At 46.6% G+C, this 14,611-nt stretch overlaps 1 protein-coding gene across 3 annotated transcripts in view; it reads left to right on the forward strand.

Annotated features, from left to right (window-relative positions):
- Positions 1–14,611, forward strand: part of NTRK2 (neurotrophic receptor tyrosine kinase 2) — a 323,649-nt gene that overhangs the window by 251,390 nt on the left and 57,648 nt on the right. For all 3 annotated transcript variants that reach the window (XM_028122271.2, XM_028122272.2, XM_088019223.1), the window contains 2 exons: positions 7,325–7,497; positions 12,112–12,346. In XM_028122271.2, the coding sequence (XP_027978072.1) occupies positions 7,325–7,497; positions 12,112–12,346 (408 nt within the window). The remainder of the gene's footprint in view (positions 1–7,324; positions 7,498–12,111; positions 12,347–14,611) is intronic.

Genomic DNA, 14,611 nt, shown 5'->3' on the forward strand with positions numbered 1-14,611 from the left:
TGCCCCAAAAAAGGAGTTTGTATACCTTACCAGCAGACAATGTTACAGAAAGTGCTATCCACTCCCATCTTTATGTAGTCTCTAGGAATAGAAATTATAGAACTTTTAATAGTGGCTTATTAAAAGCCTTCATTGTCTTTATGATCCAGACATTGTTTAGTATATTTCTATTGTACTTTAGTGTAAGCCCATTTTTTTCCCTGGTGGCGTGCATGCGTGTGTGTGTGTGTGTGTGTGTGTGTGTATGCACACTCACATACACTATGGGATGGAGAGCAACATCTTCCTGGTGAGAACCCCCTCTGGTACTTGAGTCAGGTAGGCTCCAGTTACTACGTTGCTCCATTAATGTCCCCTTTCCAGGAACTTCAACTTTTAACCTTTGATGGGAGATCTGTTTTTTGTCCTGTTAAGTTATCTTGTTAACCCTATTTTCTGGCTCAACTCCAATTTATTCCCATCTTCTCAGAATGCTAAACCCAAAACAGTGCATTTCACTGGAATGAGGACTCCTCTGGTACTGAACACAGCTGGAGGCTTCACTTCACACTTCTATATCTCTGGAACCTGGGCCTTGCAGTAGCTGTGCTACTTTTTAATTGACTTTAGCATGACAACCCATCTCCTGATTGAGTTCCGATCTACCATGATCCATCAGCAACTTTAGTGAAATCGGCTCTGATTTTTAATTGTATTTAAAGCCAGTAAACATATTGCAGCTGCCCTTACTGTAGGACTTCTGACTCATTCCTTTGAGTCAATATCACTCATATATGACTGTTGCTATGAATTAGTTTCATGTCTTCCAAAGACTTAGCATTGGTAATATGCAGCTTGATGTAATATGCACACATAAGCTGTCAATTTCACCACCCAAATTAGTGCAAGCATTTTAAAGCATGTGAATTAGGACTTGGCCTTGTGTTTCCCATTGGGTGGTCGACTCGTTAGATTCTGAACTGTAAGAGTTAGCGTGGCTGTGAAAATAAAGATAGCAGCAATCAACACCCTGGCTATGAATCTTGTATTTGAAGCTGTCACTTGGTACATAATTAAAGTCCTCGCAAAGGCCAGTTACATATGATCGAGTTGATATACACAGAGTGTTGGTTTCTAGTATGCAGTGAGCACTGAGTGTGATCAATTTCATTTTCATATCATCACTTCATTAGTTTTTACATTTGTCAGGATGTAGGGGAGCCACCTAATGTGCCCTCCTTAGTTTTTAAGATCTTCTATCAAACTCTTCCTATCTCTGAATTTATTACAACATAGTCTTCCAAAGTTCACTTTTATAAGAATTTGGTAAAAGCTTCCTCTACCATTCTTTAGAAGAGACCCTATAAGTTAGAAGAATCTCAGCACTGGGATGACAGCTTACTCTAAATACCTGGCTAATCATTGCCCATGAAAACCTTACAAGAAGGGTATCTGCCTTAATTCTATTTCAGTTTAGTATTGTTTTCCAGCAGTCCGAAAAGACATGTTGACCCATTGATAGCATATTGATATGGCTTTTATAGAACAGTAGTGTCCAACAGAAGTATAATATGAGCCACAAATGCAAGCCACATTAGTATTTTTAAATTTCCTAGTATGTACATTAAAAAAGTAAAAAGAAACAGATGAAGCTAACTGTATTCATATATTTTATTTAACTCGACATATCTAAAATATCATTTTAACATATTGTTGATATAAAAATATTAATGAGATATTTTATTCACTGCAAGTTTTCAAAATCTGGTGTGTATTTTATACCTACAGCACATCTCAATTTGGATTAGCCATATTTCAAATGACCACCAGCCACTTGTGGCTATTGGCGACCATACAGTGCAGGTCTGAGAGATATCGGAAAAGTCAACAGTCTCCATTAGTGACAGATCTTGACCCAGTGAACCTGACCCAGAAGAACTTAGGCACATTGACATTCTCGTGCATCTTAGTTGTTTCCTATGGGGGTTTACTCACTGCCCCCCCATGGCGGTGGGCATTGGGCACGATGAGGTCTCACCATAATGATCTCTTCTTTTCTTATCCTTCACCTTAACTTTGTTTCTACAATGTCAAAAATTATAGGAGAAGAATATAAGACCTGTTTAAAAAAAGGACACAATCTCTGTTTTACCTTGTGTCTCCTAAACCACCTGTACTTTGAAATGCATGATCATTTGTCGTATCCTACAGCATCCATTCACATGGATGATTTCAAATAAGCTCTCTTGCCTCTCCTACCAGCTTCCTGTCAGTTAGCCTTAATATTTTGGGGAAGCATTTGAGAGGAATGTTAATTTTCCTTTCTTTTTTTTCCTGACTTCTATTTTGCCTTCACTAGTTTCTCAGTTCTGTGCTGAAGTTTATTGCATGCTGCTCAATTCTCCCAACTCTGAATCATTGTGTGCTCAAGGCAGTAACTCGCTGTAGCTCTGGATGAGACCTCTCCCTTGAGAATGTCTTCAGAAAAGGATGGTAGCTTTGAAGTGTCAGGAAATTCACCAGGAATAAGAAGAAACAAAACTACAAAGCAGACACCAGGAGTAAGAAAATAGCAATGCTCAATGATGGGGCAAATATGCCTGTCAAAGTGGTGGCGATTGTCAGTGAGGGAAGCTGCCACCTCATGTCCATTGCCAAGGACTCGGGGAACCAGCCAAGCCTCCCTTAATTGAGAAAAATGACAATCAGCCATGGTACAAAAACAGAGATGATTTTTATAAATAGGGTTGATAGCAGGATTTTTCCAGCTTCTGATTGCTGTCTGGCTATGGTTCCACCCTTAGAAAAATTCTGTCCTTCGAGTGCCAAATTCAGAAGATGATTTTGCCCAACTTGTTACTGCCATATTTTCTGAATCTCTTAAAATAGAGTTGAATCATAATTTAGAAAAAGGACCCAACATGCAAAAATGGATGGGCTCATAGGATGGAGCTAGGTTTGTGGGATGCTCTTGCCCCATGAATAGTGAAATCTTTCTTAAATCTAAAAATTTTACTGAAGCACAGCTTCTGACATTACACTAAGAACAATCTCTTCCTGCAGTAGATTGCTTTGGGGAAATGGAAATGTTAGATGCTCGTTAGCTCTTTTAGTTTGGTGTGCCCCCCCCGAAAATCCTGTCTTCTCTCCCATCCTACCCCTCTACCACACCGCCTGACTCTCTCTCTCTCACACACACATATTCACACACTCACACACACACACACACACACACACACACACAGAGTCTAGCATTCTTAATCAACACTCTAAAGCTAAACTTAAGAAAAGAGGTTACATGCAGAATTTGTTCACACCTTGTGACAATAATAGCCTAAAAGGGTCAAGAGCCTTCTCTAGCTCACTGTTAAAGGTAGGCCAAGGCACCAGCAATAAGCTATCCCAGCAATGCAAGGCAGGCTCTGAGTAAAGAGTCTTGATCTCTGAGAAGACACTGCAGGCTTCAAAGGGCTTTCGGAGGGGAATGGGGACAGCCTCCAGGGCCCACTGTTCTCATGGTGGGCCATCCCTGTGCCTTATCCATGCAGCTTTTGGCCTCCTGGATCCTCAGGCAGGCAAATTGAATGCAGGCCTGGTTGTGGTTTTGATTTCAAATATCACTCTCTACCAGGGACCTGGGACACATCTCAGCTTACACAACCTCACTCAGTCCTCCCGGTGACCCTGTGAAGTAGATGATATCATTACCCTCACTCCACAGAGGAGAAAACCAGAGTTCAGAGAGGTCCAGAGCAAAGTCAGAATTTGAACCCAGATTTTTTTTTTTAAATTCTAAGCTAGAACACCTTCTTTTTGAGTACCACCATTATGAGGACCTGTCTTTTGACCAGAAGGAGAGCACAGACTTTTGTGGCTAGCCCTCCAGGAGACAGTGAATTGGGAAGTCTCTTCTTCATCCTTACATCCTCCTGCCTGCTTTCTCCGCCTATACTCAGACCCATGTGCCACCTTTCCAGATGAACGCTCAATTTTCATTCCTTCCAGTGCTCTTTTATCTCTAGTTTACACAGAACTTATGGGTCAAGTGTTCTTTTCTTTGCCCAACACGGGATTCTGCTGTCAAAGGAATAGTGGGGAGATAGACACATACCCAAAACCACAATGCAAGTCCAAGGATGAAAGATGTTCCCATGTATGTATTTTGCACCAGCCGATGACAACATCCATCTCCTCCATGTCTATCTGCTTGCCCTAACTGTGATTTTTTCCTACTTAGAAATTCAACAAAACAGTCGTTGGATTAAAAACCAACCTAAACAAGTCATCGAGATAAGCACTTCACACCTCCCTATGCAACAGGGATGAAGGGGCTGAGTTTGGGTGGGTATAAACCCTGTTTCTGGTGGTTCCAGGGAGCAGAGCCCCAGACCCCAGGCTCTCAGCCACTGTTCATTTTGTTATTAAATGAAGAAATGTGTGGTTTCCATGGCAACAGCCCTGCCAAAGTTTTATAGCCTCTCTGAGTACTTGCTGGACCAAATCTCACTTTTTAAAGCAGGTGCTCTTAAGGGACCCTACTCAGAAAACCACATGCTAACATGAGAATGGGGAACCCCACCACCAGACCCTTTTTTCGATTGGTATCTCTAGAATTTGGCATAAGAAACAACTGCCTCTAGCCTAAAGAAAACTCTAGGTATAATTTCTGTCCCGTTGGGTTAGGTCATCACTGGAGAGAAAGCTTCAATCCGGCTAAGGTCAGTTCATGAAAATGCTAGATTGTAGCAGAAAAGACTTTGCGACCTTGTTGTTGCCTCTGTCATCTTAATGTTTCCTTGTCACTGAGGTGAGGCAGGCCCTGCATATTCATCCGTGCCCTCCTGTGTGGAGAGCGGCCTTGCGCATGCTAAGTTACATATTGCAAGCTCATCATGCAGCAGACTTGATGACGAGCCTCTTGCCCCCTTTGGGAATGAAGGACTTGCTCCCTCGCTTGCTGGGAAGGTTGCAACAGTCTCAGCTGCCAGTAACCTATAGGGGCTCAGGAAGTCCACGCAAGGTCACACTCTCCTTCTGGGGTGGCCTCCATCCAATGGCAGGCTGGTGTGAAGCTCCAAAGGCCCAACCCCCTTGGCTCAACTCAGGACAGCCCTGAAGGGTCATCCTGGAGGGCCAGACGAGGTGTGTTGAGAGTGCATCACAGCTCAGCTTCTCCCTCTGCCCAGTCCCTCCCAGCAGGTGTTAATACTAGTAAATGTCTTGGCTGCTAACTTCCATGCCAGGGTCTTTTCCTCGGGAGTTTGACTTGTGGCACATCCCAAGGTCTAGAAGCTGCCCGGGTCAGGAGCATCCCCCCAGGAGAGCAGAGTCAAGGCAGCGAGGTATAGCAGGACCGCCAGGGGCCTGGCAGTGTTCTTTGATCCTGGACATGGTATGTAGTCTCACACTCAGTACATTTCTGATGCATGACCGTGCTTTCATTCTGTTCCAGTGTTCAATTTTTTGTGACTATGGATGTTCACATTTGCCATCTAACACTGGTAAGCACTCATTGCGGTCTCCAGAGAAGGCGTTCACGTGCGCACGTGCTACCTCTACCAGCAGGAATCCTCTGGGCCTCCTTCTCCTCATCCCTTAACTGTAGCTGCTGTCACTAATTACCACAAACTCGGGGGCTAACACAACACAAACAATCTCTCTCACAGTTCCCATGGTCAGACGTCCAAAATCAGTTTTACTAAGCCAAAGGGAAGATGTCAGTGGGGCTGGCTCCTCTGGAGGCTCTCGGGCAGAAAACATTTCCCAGCCTTTTCCAGTTTTGGGAGGCCACCCACATTCCTTGGCTTGTGGCCCCTTCTTCTAAGCCAGCAGCGTGGCACCTGTGTCCTGTCTGACCTCTGCTTCTACCCTTACAGCTGCTCTCTCCTGACCCCCCTTCTCACCCAAGGCCCCTTGTGTGGAATGACTCAGAGCCCACTCAGATAATCCCTCTGCATCAAGACCCTTAACTTACTCACATCTGCAAAGTCCCTTTGGCCATGTAAGGTAACATTCATAGATTCTGGGGATTGGCATGTGGACGCCCTTGTGGGGGCATTATTCACCCTGTGACCCTGGTGACCGTGCCCGAGTGAGGATTCCAGGCAAAGGGAGGGACACGGGCAGAGACAGGGAGGCCTGGCCTGATGTCATGTGGGAAGCTGCAGAGCCTTGTTACGGTAAAAGCATAGGTTTCAAGAGAGACATGTCAAGTGATCAAACTGGGGCGCCTGGGTGGCTCAGTTGGTTAAGCGTCTGCCTTCGGCTCAGGTCATGATCCCAGGGTCCTTGGGATCGAATCCCACATCGGGCTCCTTGCTCAGTGGGAGTCCACTTCTCCCTCTCACTCCCCTTCTGTGCTCTCTCTCTCTCTCTCTCAAATAAATAAATAAAATCTTTAAAAAAAAAGTGATCAAACTGGACAGAGATACAGGTGAGCTGGTTCATTTAGGATGTGTGTTTTAAGCGTGAAGTAGAGTAATTATCAATGTGACTTCTCTCCCTCTTTGCCCATAAATAAGCCCCTGAGGCCAGGATTTGGGTCACTGTCTTCCTGATGCCAGCACAGCTCTAGCTCTGTGACTGGCACAGGGCAGGAGCTCAGCACAGGTGTGTGGCATCACGGAATGTCAGCTTTGCTCTATGACACTGCGCTGGCGGAGCGCTCTGAGAAGAGAACTAAGGGCCCCAGAGCCTGGCCGGCATGACCCTGGGCATTGTCATCTTGGCAACGTGATAGGCCAGCTTGGCACTGCCCGGACAGGGGCATCTGCTGAGCTGGCAGCTTGCATGGGCCCAGGGGGGAGAAGGCTTTTGAACGCGTTACATAATAAAACTGGCAAAATGATCACTGTCGAGGCTGGAAGATAGGTATGTGAGGGTTCGTTATGCTCTTCTCTCGACTGAATATTTCCATGATATGAAGTTTTTTTTAAAGTTATGTGAGCAGAAGTGAGCGGCCCATGGCATCCTTGAAAGCAGAACAGGTACCACAATGGAAGAGAAGTCTGTGGTAATAATTGACTGATAACAGGGATTAAAAAGGCTGAAGACTCGAAAAAGCTCCTACCTGTTACTTAGGAGGAAACGCCTACACTGAGCACTTCATCAACTGCAAAGCTTTCCACACCCATGAGGGGCGACTGCTCCTCAGTTTTTAATACAGACAGTACTTCCTCAGGAATGAGGCCATTTCCCAGTCTTTTGTATAATGAATGAGATGAATTTCTTCACATCTAGGAACCGCAGGGCCCACTGGAGTCATTCCTTCTCCACACAACCTTGCCTTAAATGTTCTCAGTTTGAAGTGTGTTGCTTCTCTCCCCTGCCTGCCCCTCGTCCCCAGACTCTGAAGGACGCCAGCGACAACGCACGCAAGGACTTCCACCGTGAGGCGGAGCTGCTGACCAACCTCCAGCACGAGCACATTGTCAAGTTCTACGGGGTTTGTGTGGAGGGCGACCCGCTCATCATGGTCTTCGAGTACATGAAGCACGGGGACCTCAACAAGTTCCTCAGGTAGGGCGCGGGGTGTGGCACGGGAGGGAGCTGGAGGAGGGAGCAGACCTCCATGTTCAGGCAGGCCTGAGGGTGAGGACAGGGAGCTCTGGGGAAGGGCCAGGGATCCCCTGGAACGTTCTCTGGTGACAACACCAGCACGTTCTACAGAGGAAGAAATGGACACTGAAGAAATGAGGGACGGGAGAAATGAACTGAGCCATGGACTCTTTGGGGAAGGGAACCAAGCGATGCTTTTATTTGCCTTGAGCGGAGGTACAAATGGAAGTCGCCCATTTAAGAGCATGAATGGAAAGAGTAAGCAGTCCCAGTAGTGTGGGCTGGGAGACTGGACTCTCCTTCCTCGTCTGCAGCAGCAGCCATGTCCACCTGGGTAGGTCTCCAGCCCACTTTGCCCCAGGCACCCCGACTCCAGGTGGGCCTGAGCTGGACCCTCTCTCTGTCATTCCTGGCTCTAACACACTGTGTTCTCTCAAACGTGGCTACCTCTCAGCTTTGAAAGGCTAGCAAGTGTGCTGCCTGTGGTGTCTTGGTAGATCGTATAACTGAAGAGAAACAGGAAAGATGTCGGCCTCGGTTTTCTTAACTGTAAAAGGGGTATAATAGTACCCACATCAAGGACTAGTGTTGGGACGATTGTGATAACAGATAATCAATAGATATTGTCCCCAGAGCCACATGGTTGAGGGATCCGCAACCCTGGGGATGTTATACCTCTTGTGTTACAGTGACATCTAGACCTCTCTGTCCTCCTCCAGCTTCTGGGGGCCCTGGAAAGGGCTTTCCTCAGAAATGGGCACCAGGCAGCCCCTGGAAAATTCAGAAACAGTGCAGTTTAATAAGTCCATTGCTGAGAGAACGGTGGCGGGGGACAGTGTACTGCTGTGCTTAGAGATGTCATCATGCAGTTTGTACCTTCCAGATCACTTGTACTAGGCTCATGAATACACATGCAATTTAGTCGTCCTTCCCTGGGATGGGTCCCCCTTCTCAGCCCTTGCTTATGATTGCATGGGGGGAGGGAATGCCAGGTGAGATTAGGAATATGTAGCCACCTCCTTGTGCTCAGAGTCAGTCATCCTGATGCGTTCCTCAGTGTCAGCAATTTTTCTTGCTGGGGAGAGGAGATGATGATAGATTTTGTCTTTCAGATCTCATGTGAAAGGAGGAAAAGAAGCTACATTTGGTGGAGGTCTAGCTGCTCAAAGAAGTATTTTTCCCTTGTTCCCATGTTCTAGGCTACTTCTCTGATTAAAAATGGTGCTTTCCAAAAATATAGCACCAAAAATAATACACCAAATGTATTCACCTGGATGCAATTAAATGCTTCTGTGAGCTCACACTGTGTATGTGTATGCATGTGAGTGCATGTGTAAGTGTGTGTGTGTGTGTGTGTGTGTGTGTGTGTGTATGTGTGTTGATCCTTTCACTTTTGGCTCAGCCAACCTCTCCCTAGCTCTCCTTCCTGATTCCAGAAGGAGCAGGCCCCTGATTCTCCCTGGGCTTCTTGCACAAGGCATGGAGCTATTAGAAATCTCTCCCACTTGATTTTAGAATCTGCTGAACTCTGGTAACAAGAGGTTTTCAATGCCAAGAAGCAGGTCCTCAGGCACAATAACGCACTGTGAACTACAGTCCATCCTCCCTTTCTGGAAGGGAACCCAGCCCCTCAATGCCATGACCATGCCCCCCCCCCCCGTGTCATTGGCACTGCCCTATAAAGACAGATGTCTACAATTTTCTCTCACCCTTTTTATTCATCCAAAGCCATTCACTGAACACCAACATGGCCAGGCCCTATGCTAGGGTGGCTGGGAAATGAGGAGAAACATAGTTCTTGCTTGCAAAGAGATGCCAGTTTTTCCTCAGGAATCTCTCCAGAATTCCCTTACAACAAGTTTGCAAGTAATAACAGCTAATATTATTGAGACTTCTAAGCATTTTAAATGGTTTAACTTGTATAAACTTAATAAACTATTATTACAACTATTCCCATTTTATAGTCAAAACAAGAAAACTGAGTCACAGAGCTGGGATTCAAACCCACAGCCCCTGGCTGCAAAACCCAGAGCCTTAAGCACTGCACTGCTTCCTCTTGAGGTAGCCGGTTAAAAAAATCAGAAGGAAAGTAGCATGCTGCAGAATTTGGAGCCAGACCGTGTGGCTAAGTGCTGACTGTAACCCACACTTGGAGAGAATAAGCTGAGGGAAGGTGAAGAGCCTCCCTCATTAGAAGCCCATTGAACCTTCCTGCTGTCCCAGCCAGGGTGCTAATTGTGCCTTTCCCCTTTTAAGGCATGTTCTCCCTGAAGAGGTAAAAATATGTTTTTATTTCCAAAAGCTGCAGGGTAACCTGGAGAATGAAGCAGAGGGCTTTTGTGTTGACTTTATTTATACTCCTCTCGAGAACTTGTTTAGAAGACTTGCCTGCCCTCTTTTTACAGCAGGATTTTCTGCTCAAAGCCTTCTCCCATTAAAAGGAGTCTTGTTCAAATACTCAAAAGCAAGCAGAGGAGACAACTGGTTTAAAATGTGGGAGACTGCCCTAACCCACACATGGTAGCGGAGAGTGCAGACGGCACTGGAGGCCCACAGCCTTCTGGCACCTTCACGCAGAGGTGGCCTGTGGCATTGGCCTCAAACGTCTCCTCTTCTCTGGAGTCTTTGCCATGCATAGATTCTTAGAAGGGTCTAGATTCCTGGGGCTGAAATAGGGTTCTGGCAAGTGAGCAACATATTTCACTCTTTGATTTGAATCTATGAAGATTACATCTTGGCCTAGATTCTCTGGATATTTCAGGATTTCTCCTAGTTTATGTGTTCTTGTAGGTCTCTCTGCTCGTTTAAAGTCACAGTAAGGAGTTTGTCTCCCGTGATAGGTGAAAACATTCCGCCTTTCCCCTGCCCCCTCAGTGCTGGGAAAAACAACCTCAACCTTTGAGCAATCTTAAACTGGCTTTCCATGAAAGGCCACGAAGCTCCGCACAAGCACAGTCTCAGTTACTACTCCCATCAATGAGCTTAGGAGGGTGCAGTGGGTACCCCCACTTTACAGAGGTGAACTGGGCTAGGACCTTCTTGCACAAAACCAGGAAGTTCCTCCCCTGGAATGGTTCAACCCAAATATTTAGAGATACAAGGGACCTACACGATCACCTAGCCTAATAGCCCTTTGTCTGTTTGACTGATGGGGAAATTACAGACTGGACAAGTTAAAAGTCTCCCCTAGATCCTGGTGGTGGAAAACTCCCCTCCTCCTCATCCAGTGTTTGTTCTCTGAGAATACAAGAATGAAGGATTTGGAAATCCAGCAAAAGGGGGAATCACTGGGGGCTAGAGCCAGGAAGAAGGGGCATACACCTGCAGTGGGAGATGGTCCAACCGAGGTGGGGCTGGCTGGTGTGGGGAGAAGCAGAAGGAACAGGGTGTTCTGGGACAACTCCAACCCTTTCGTTTTTCAAATACTCGTACAGCTCCACAACCCTGCAGGTGGGATCATCCACTTTAAAATCCATTTAAAATCTTCCATATTGATTTTGAGTGCTTCCAGCTGTCCTGAAGGAAATCTTCTCCCTTATTGGCCTCTGGGAGGAAGCAGCACTTTGCTCCACCAAAGCTTCTGGAAGAGAGGGACCCTTTACTCTTTGCCCTGCAGCACCCCTCAGGCCATCAGGGGCCAGTGACACCAGTCTTGGCAGGATTCAGGAGCAGGGCCTGGTGTGGCTGAGGGAGCATCCTGAGACTGGGACGCTCCCCTCCTTGAAGCACGTGCCAGTGTTGAGGTGCCTTAAGTCATCACATTGCTAGGGAAAGGCCAAGTGAATAAGATAGAAGAAAAAGAAGATATAAAATACCATATTCCCCCCGCCACTGCCATAATGTAAAGAATAAAACTTGGCCCAGTAAAAGAATCAATGTATTGTGATTCCCCAGAACTCTCCATGTGGTGGCCAGGGCACAGGTGGGCAGGGGAGGGGTGGGCAAGAGATGGGATTTTTCATAGCGAATGAATGTCCAGCCTGAGGGTGCCCTGGGATTCTGCTAAGGTGGGCTTGAGGGAGACCAGGGCAGCTTGGAAACCCTGCCCCACTGCAAAACTCTGGCCCTGGTGGGGGCATGCTGGAGACATTGGCCTGGGCGGGGGGTTCTCCGGCTGCAGCTTGTAGCTGGGAGGGGAGGGCTGGGGCTCCCACTGGGGCATGATGCCCCTCCACCACTCCAAGAGAGCCAAACTCTCCCCCCATGTTTTGGTTTTGGTTTATTTTTATTTTTGTTCATAGTTTTTGTGCCACTGCTTCTCAGGGTCAGGGGCTCTGGCTGGTGCCTGGCCCCAGGCTAGCTCTGGGGCCCCTAAAACACAGAGCTGTGTGTGTGTGTGTGTGTGTGTGTGTGTGTGTGTGCGCACGCGCTGAGGAGGGTACCATGCAGGCCCACATGGCCCTGAGAATTCTAGATTTCCTGGGAATTGAAGCTTTAGGGATGCACCTGTGGGCAAAGCAGCTCCCCCCACTCTTTAGCTAAGTCAGGCAGCCCTTGAGCCCCAGCTGCTGCTGGAAGACAGGGCCCTTGGAGGAAAGAGCTGGGGCTCCAGCAACACTTCTGTGTCCTCCACAGGGCCCATGGGCCTGACGCTGTGCTGATGGCTGAAGGCAACCCGCCAACAGAGCTGACCCAGTCCCAGATGCTGCACATCGCCCAACAGATAGCCGCGGGCATGGTCTACCTGGCGTCCCAGCACTTCGTGCACCGAGATCTGGCCACCCGCAACTGCCTGGTCGGTGAGAACCTCCTGGTGAAAATCGGGGACTTTGGGATGTCCCGGGACGTGTACAGCACTGACTACTACAGGGTGAGTGGCTGCACCCATCAGGGGTCCCCAGGGCTCTCTTTCCCTGGGAGCCCCTCGTATTCATTTGCTGGGGCTGCCATAACAAAATACTGCAGACTAAGGGGCTTACCTAATAGACTTTTATTTTCTCTGAAGGCTAAAAGTCCAAGGTCAGGGTGATGGCAGGGTTGCCTTCTCCAAAGGCTTCTCTTCTTGGCTTACAGACAATGCCTTTCTCTGTGTGCTCACATGGTCTTGTTGTTCACACAGTCTTGTTGCTGTGTGCGCATCCCTGGTGTCTCTCTCTCTCTGTGTCTAAATTTCCTTGTCTTATAAAGACACCAGCCAGATTGGATGAAGGCCCACCACAGCCTTGTTTTCATTTAGTCACCTCTTTAAAGACCCTATCTCCAAATACAGCTATAGTCTGAGATACTGGGGGTTAAGGCTTCCATGCACAAGTTTGAGGGGAACACAATGCACCCCATAAACCCCTCCTGCTCTTTCCATGGTTCTCCAGAGTGGTGTGTGATATCTCCAAGAGAAAAGCCCTCAGTGTGAGGGTTCAGCCAGGGGAGCCCAAGGGCTTGGGGCAATCCCTGGTTGGCACAAGGTTAAAGGGTTTTGAAGTTTATATTTGATTCTGTGAAATTATGCCTGGAGCCTTTATCTGAGGGTGTGGCTGAAGATGAACTTTTCACATAAATAATAACACCATAGACCTTGGAAGTTCCCACCCAGAGCCATCTTGGTTGAAAGTGGGTTGGCAGGTGGCCTTCTTTGTGAGATGTAAGAAGTTCTGTCCTGCCTCCTCCTGACTAGTCCCACCTCTGGTTTGCTAGGCTTCCACCACTAGAAACACGAAGGGCTAGAGTTACAGAAACAAGTCAAATCCCCTGATTACCTGGAACTGGTCCCCTGGGCAAGGTGGATTTGTTAACTGAGATCTCGGAACTTGGGTAGGAGAGGAAAAGGACATCTCTGGAAACCTTGAAGTCATGATATTGAAAGTGAGGGTTTGAAGAGGTATGCTACTACCTCAAACCCTCAATTTGGTTTTCCTGGGGTTTTGCTTGATTTTCAAGGCAGAGGAAGAGAACAGGAAAGAGAAGGAATAAATGTGCTGTGTGTACATAGCCTAAGAAGGTAAAACATAAAACTTGACTAGATTTCGTAAGGTAGGACTGACAGAGACAATGCTTCTCCTCACCTTTGGTCTTCCCTTTATGAATTTTTTTTTTTTGAGGAACTTTGTTTGTTTCCTATGCCCCTCTCTGCAGCCTTACTCACTTCTCATGCCCCTGCATTTTAGTTAAACCAACATCACTACAAGTAGTCTAAGAAAATAAATCCAGTGCTTTGCTGCATATTCTTCTGTAGATTGTTTTGTGGGATTTCTTCCTTTGTCACCTTGAGAAGCATTGTTCACAGTCTGTGGGACAAAAAAAGAGTGGAGACCAAATTGAAAAGGATTCTCTTGGGTGTGTCTGTAGAAAACGTGAGTATGGTCTTAACTTTAAGTGTTCAAAATGGAGCTTTGAAGCACCTGTCCTGAGTCTAATGATGACTAGTCTATTCTGGATAGCTAAAATATGGTGGGAGCCTTTACCTACTGATGGAAGCATCTCCACTGTTAGCTCTGTTCCTTTGGTGGGAGGTGGGTGTGGGGATGTTTCCCTGTCTCAAGAGATGAAGAACCACATGAGTCCTTCCCTAAAGAAAAGCTTTGCTGATCTTGATGAGCATCGAAGGGAGAAACATGTGGCCCTAGCAAGAGCTCCGTCTTTACAGTAAGTTAATAAAGGTCCTAGAATGCTTGGCACAAAATAGGTACTCAACAAATGTTTTCAACTTTATCATGATCCAAATGGATAAAATCATTCTTCATTCCCAAAGCCACAACTGAGCCAGGTGGAGTCCAGTGTCATTTCTTATAATCTCTAGAAAAAATAAATCAGAGAAACAAGATAGAAATGCTCAACAGTAAGAAGATAAACAACCTGATTAAAAAATAGGCAAAATTTTTAAGTAGAGGTGTCTCCAAAGGGGATATACAAATGTTCACATGAAAAGATGCTCAACATCATTAGTCATTGGGGAAATGTAAATCAAAGCCCCATTGAGATAGCATTTCACACTCACTAGGATGCTGTAATAAAGATGGACAATAGCAAGTGTTAATGGGAATGTGGAGAAATCAGAGCCCTCGTACACTGCGGGTAGGGATGCAAAATGGTGCAGCCGCTTTGGCAAATGGTTTGGCAGTTTCTCCAGATGTGCAACACA

This window comes from Eumetopias jubatus, unplaced genomic scaffold (genome assembly GCF_037043125.1).
Source record: "Eumetopias jubatus isolate StellerSeaLion01/CBP00866 unplaced genomic scaffold, mEumJub1_p1.0 scaffold_15, whole genome shotgun sequence".
NCBI lineage: Eukaryota > Metazoa > Chordata > Mammalia > Carnivora > Otariidae > Eumetopias > Eumetopias jubatus.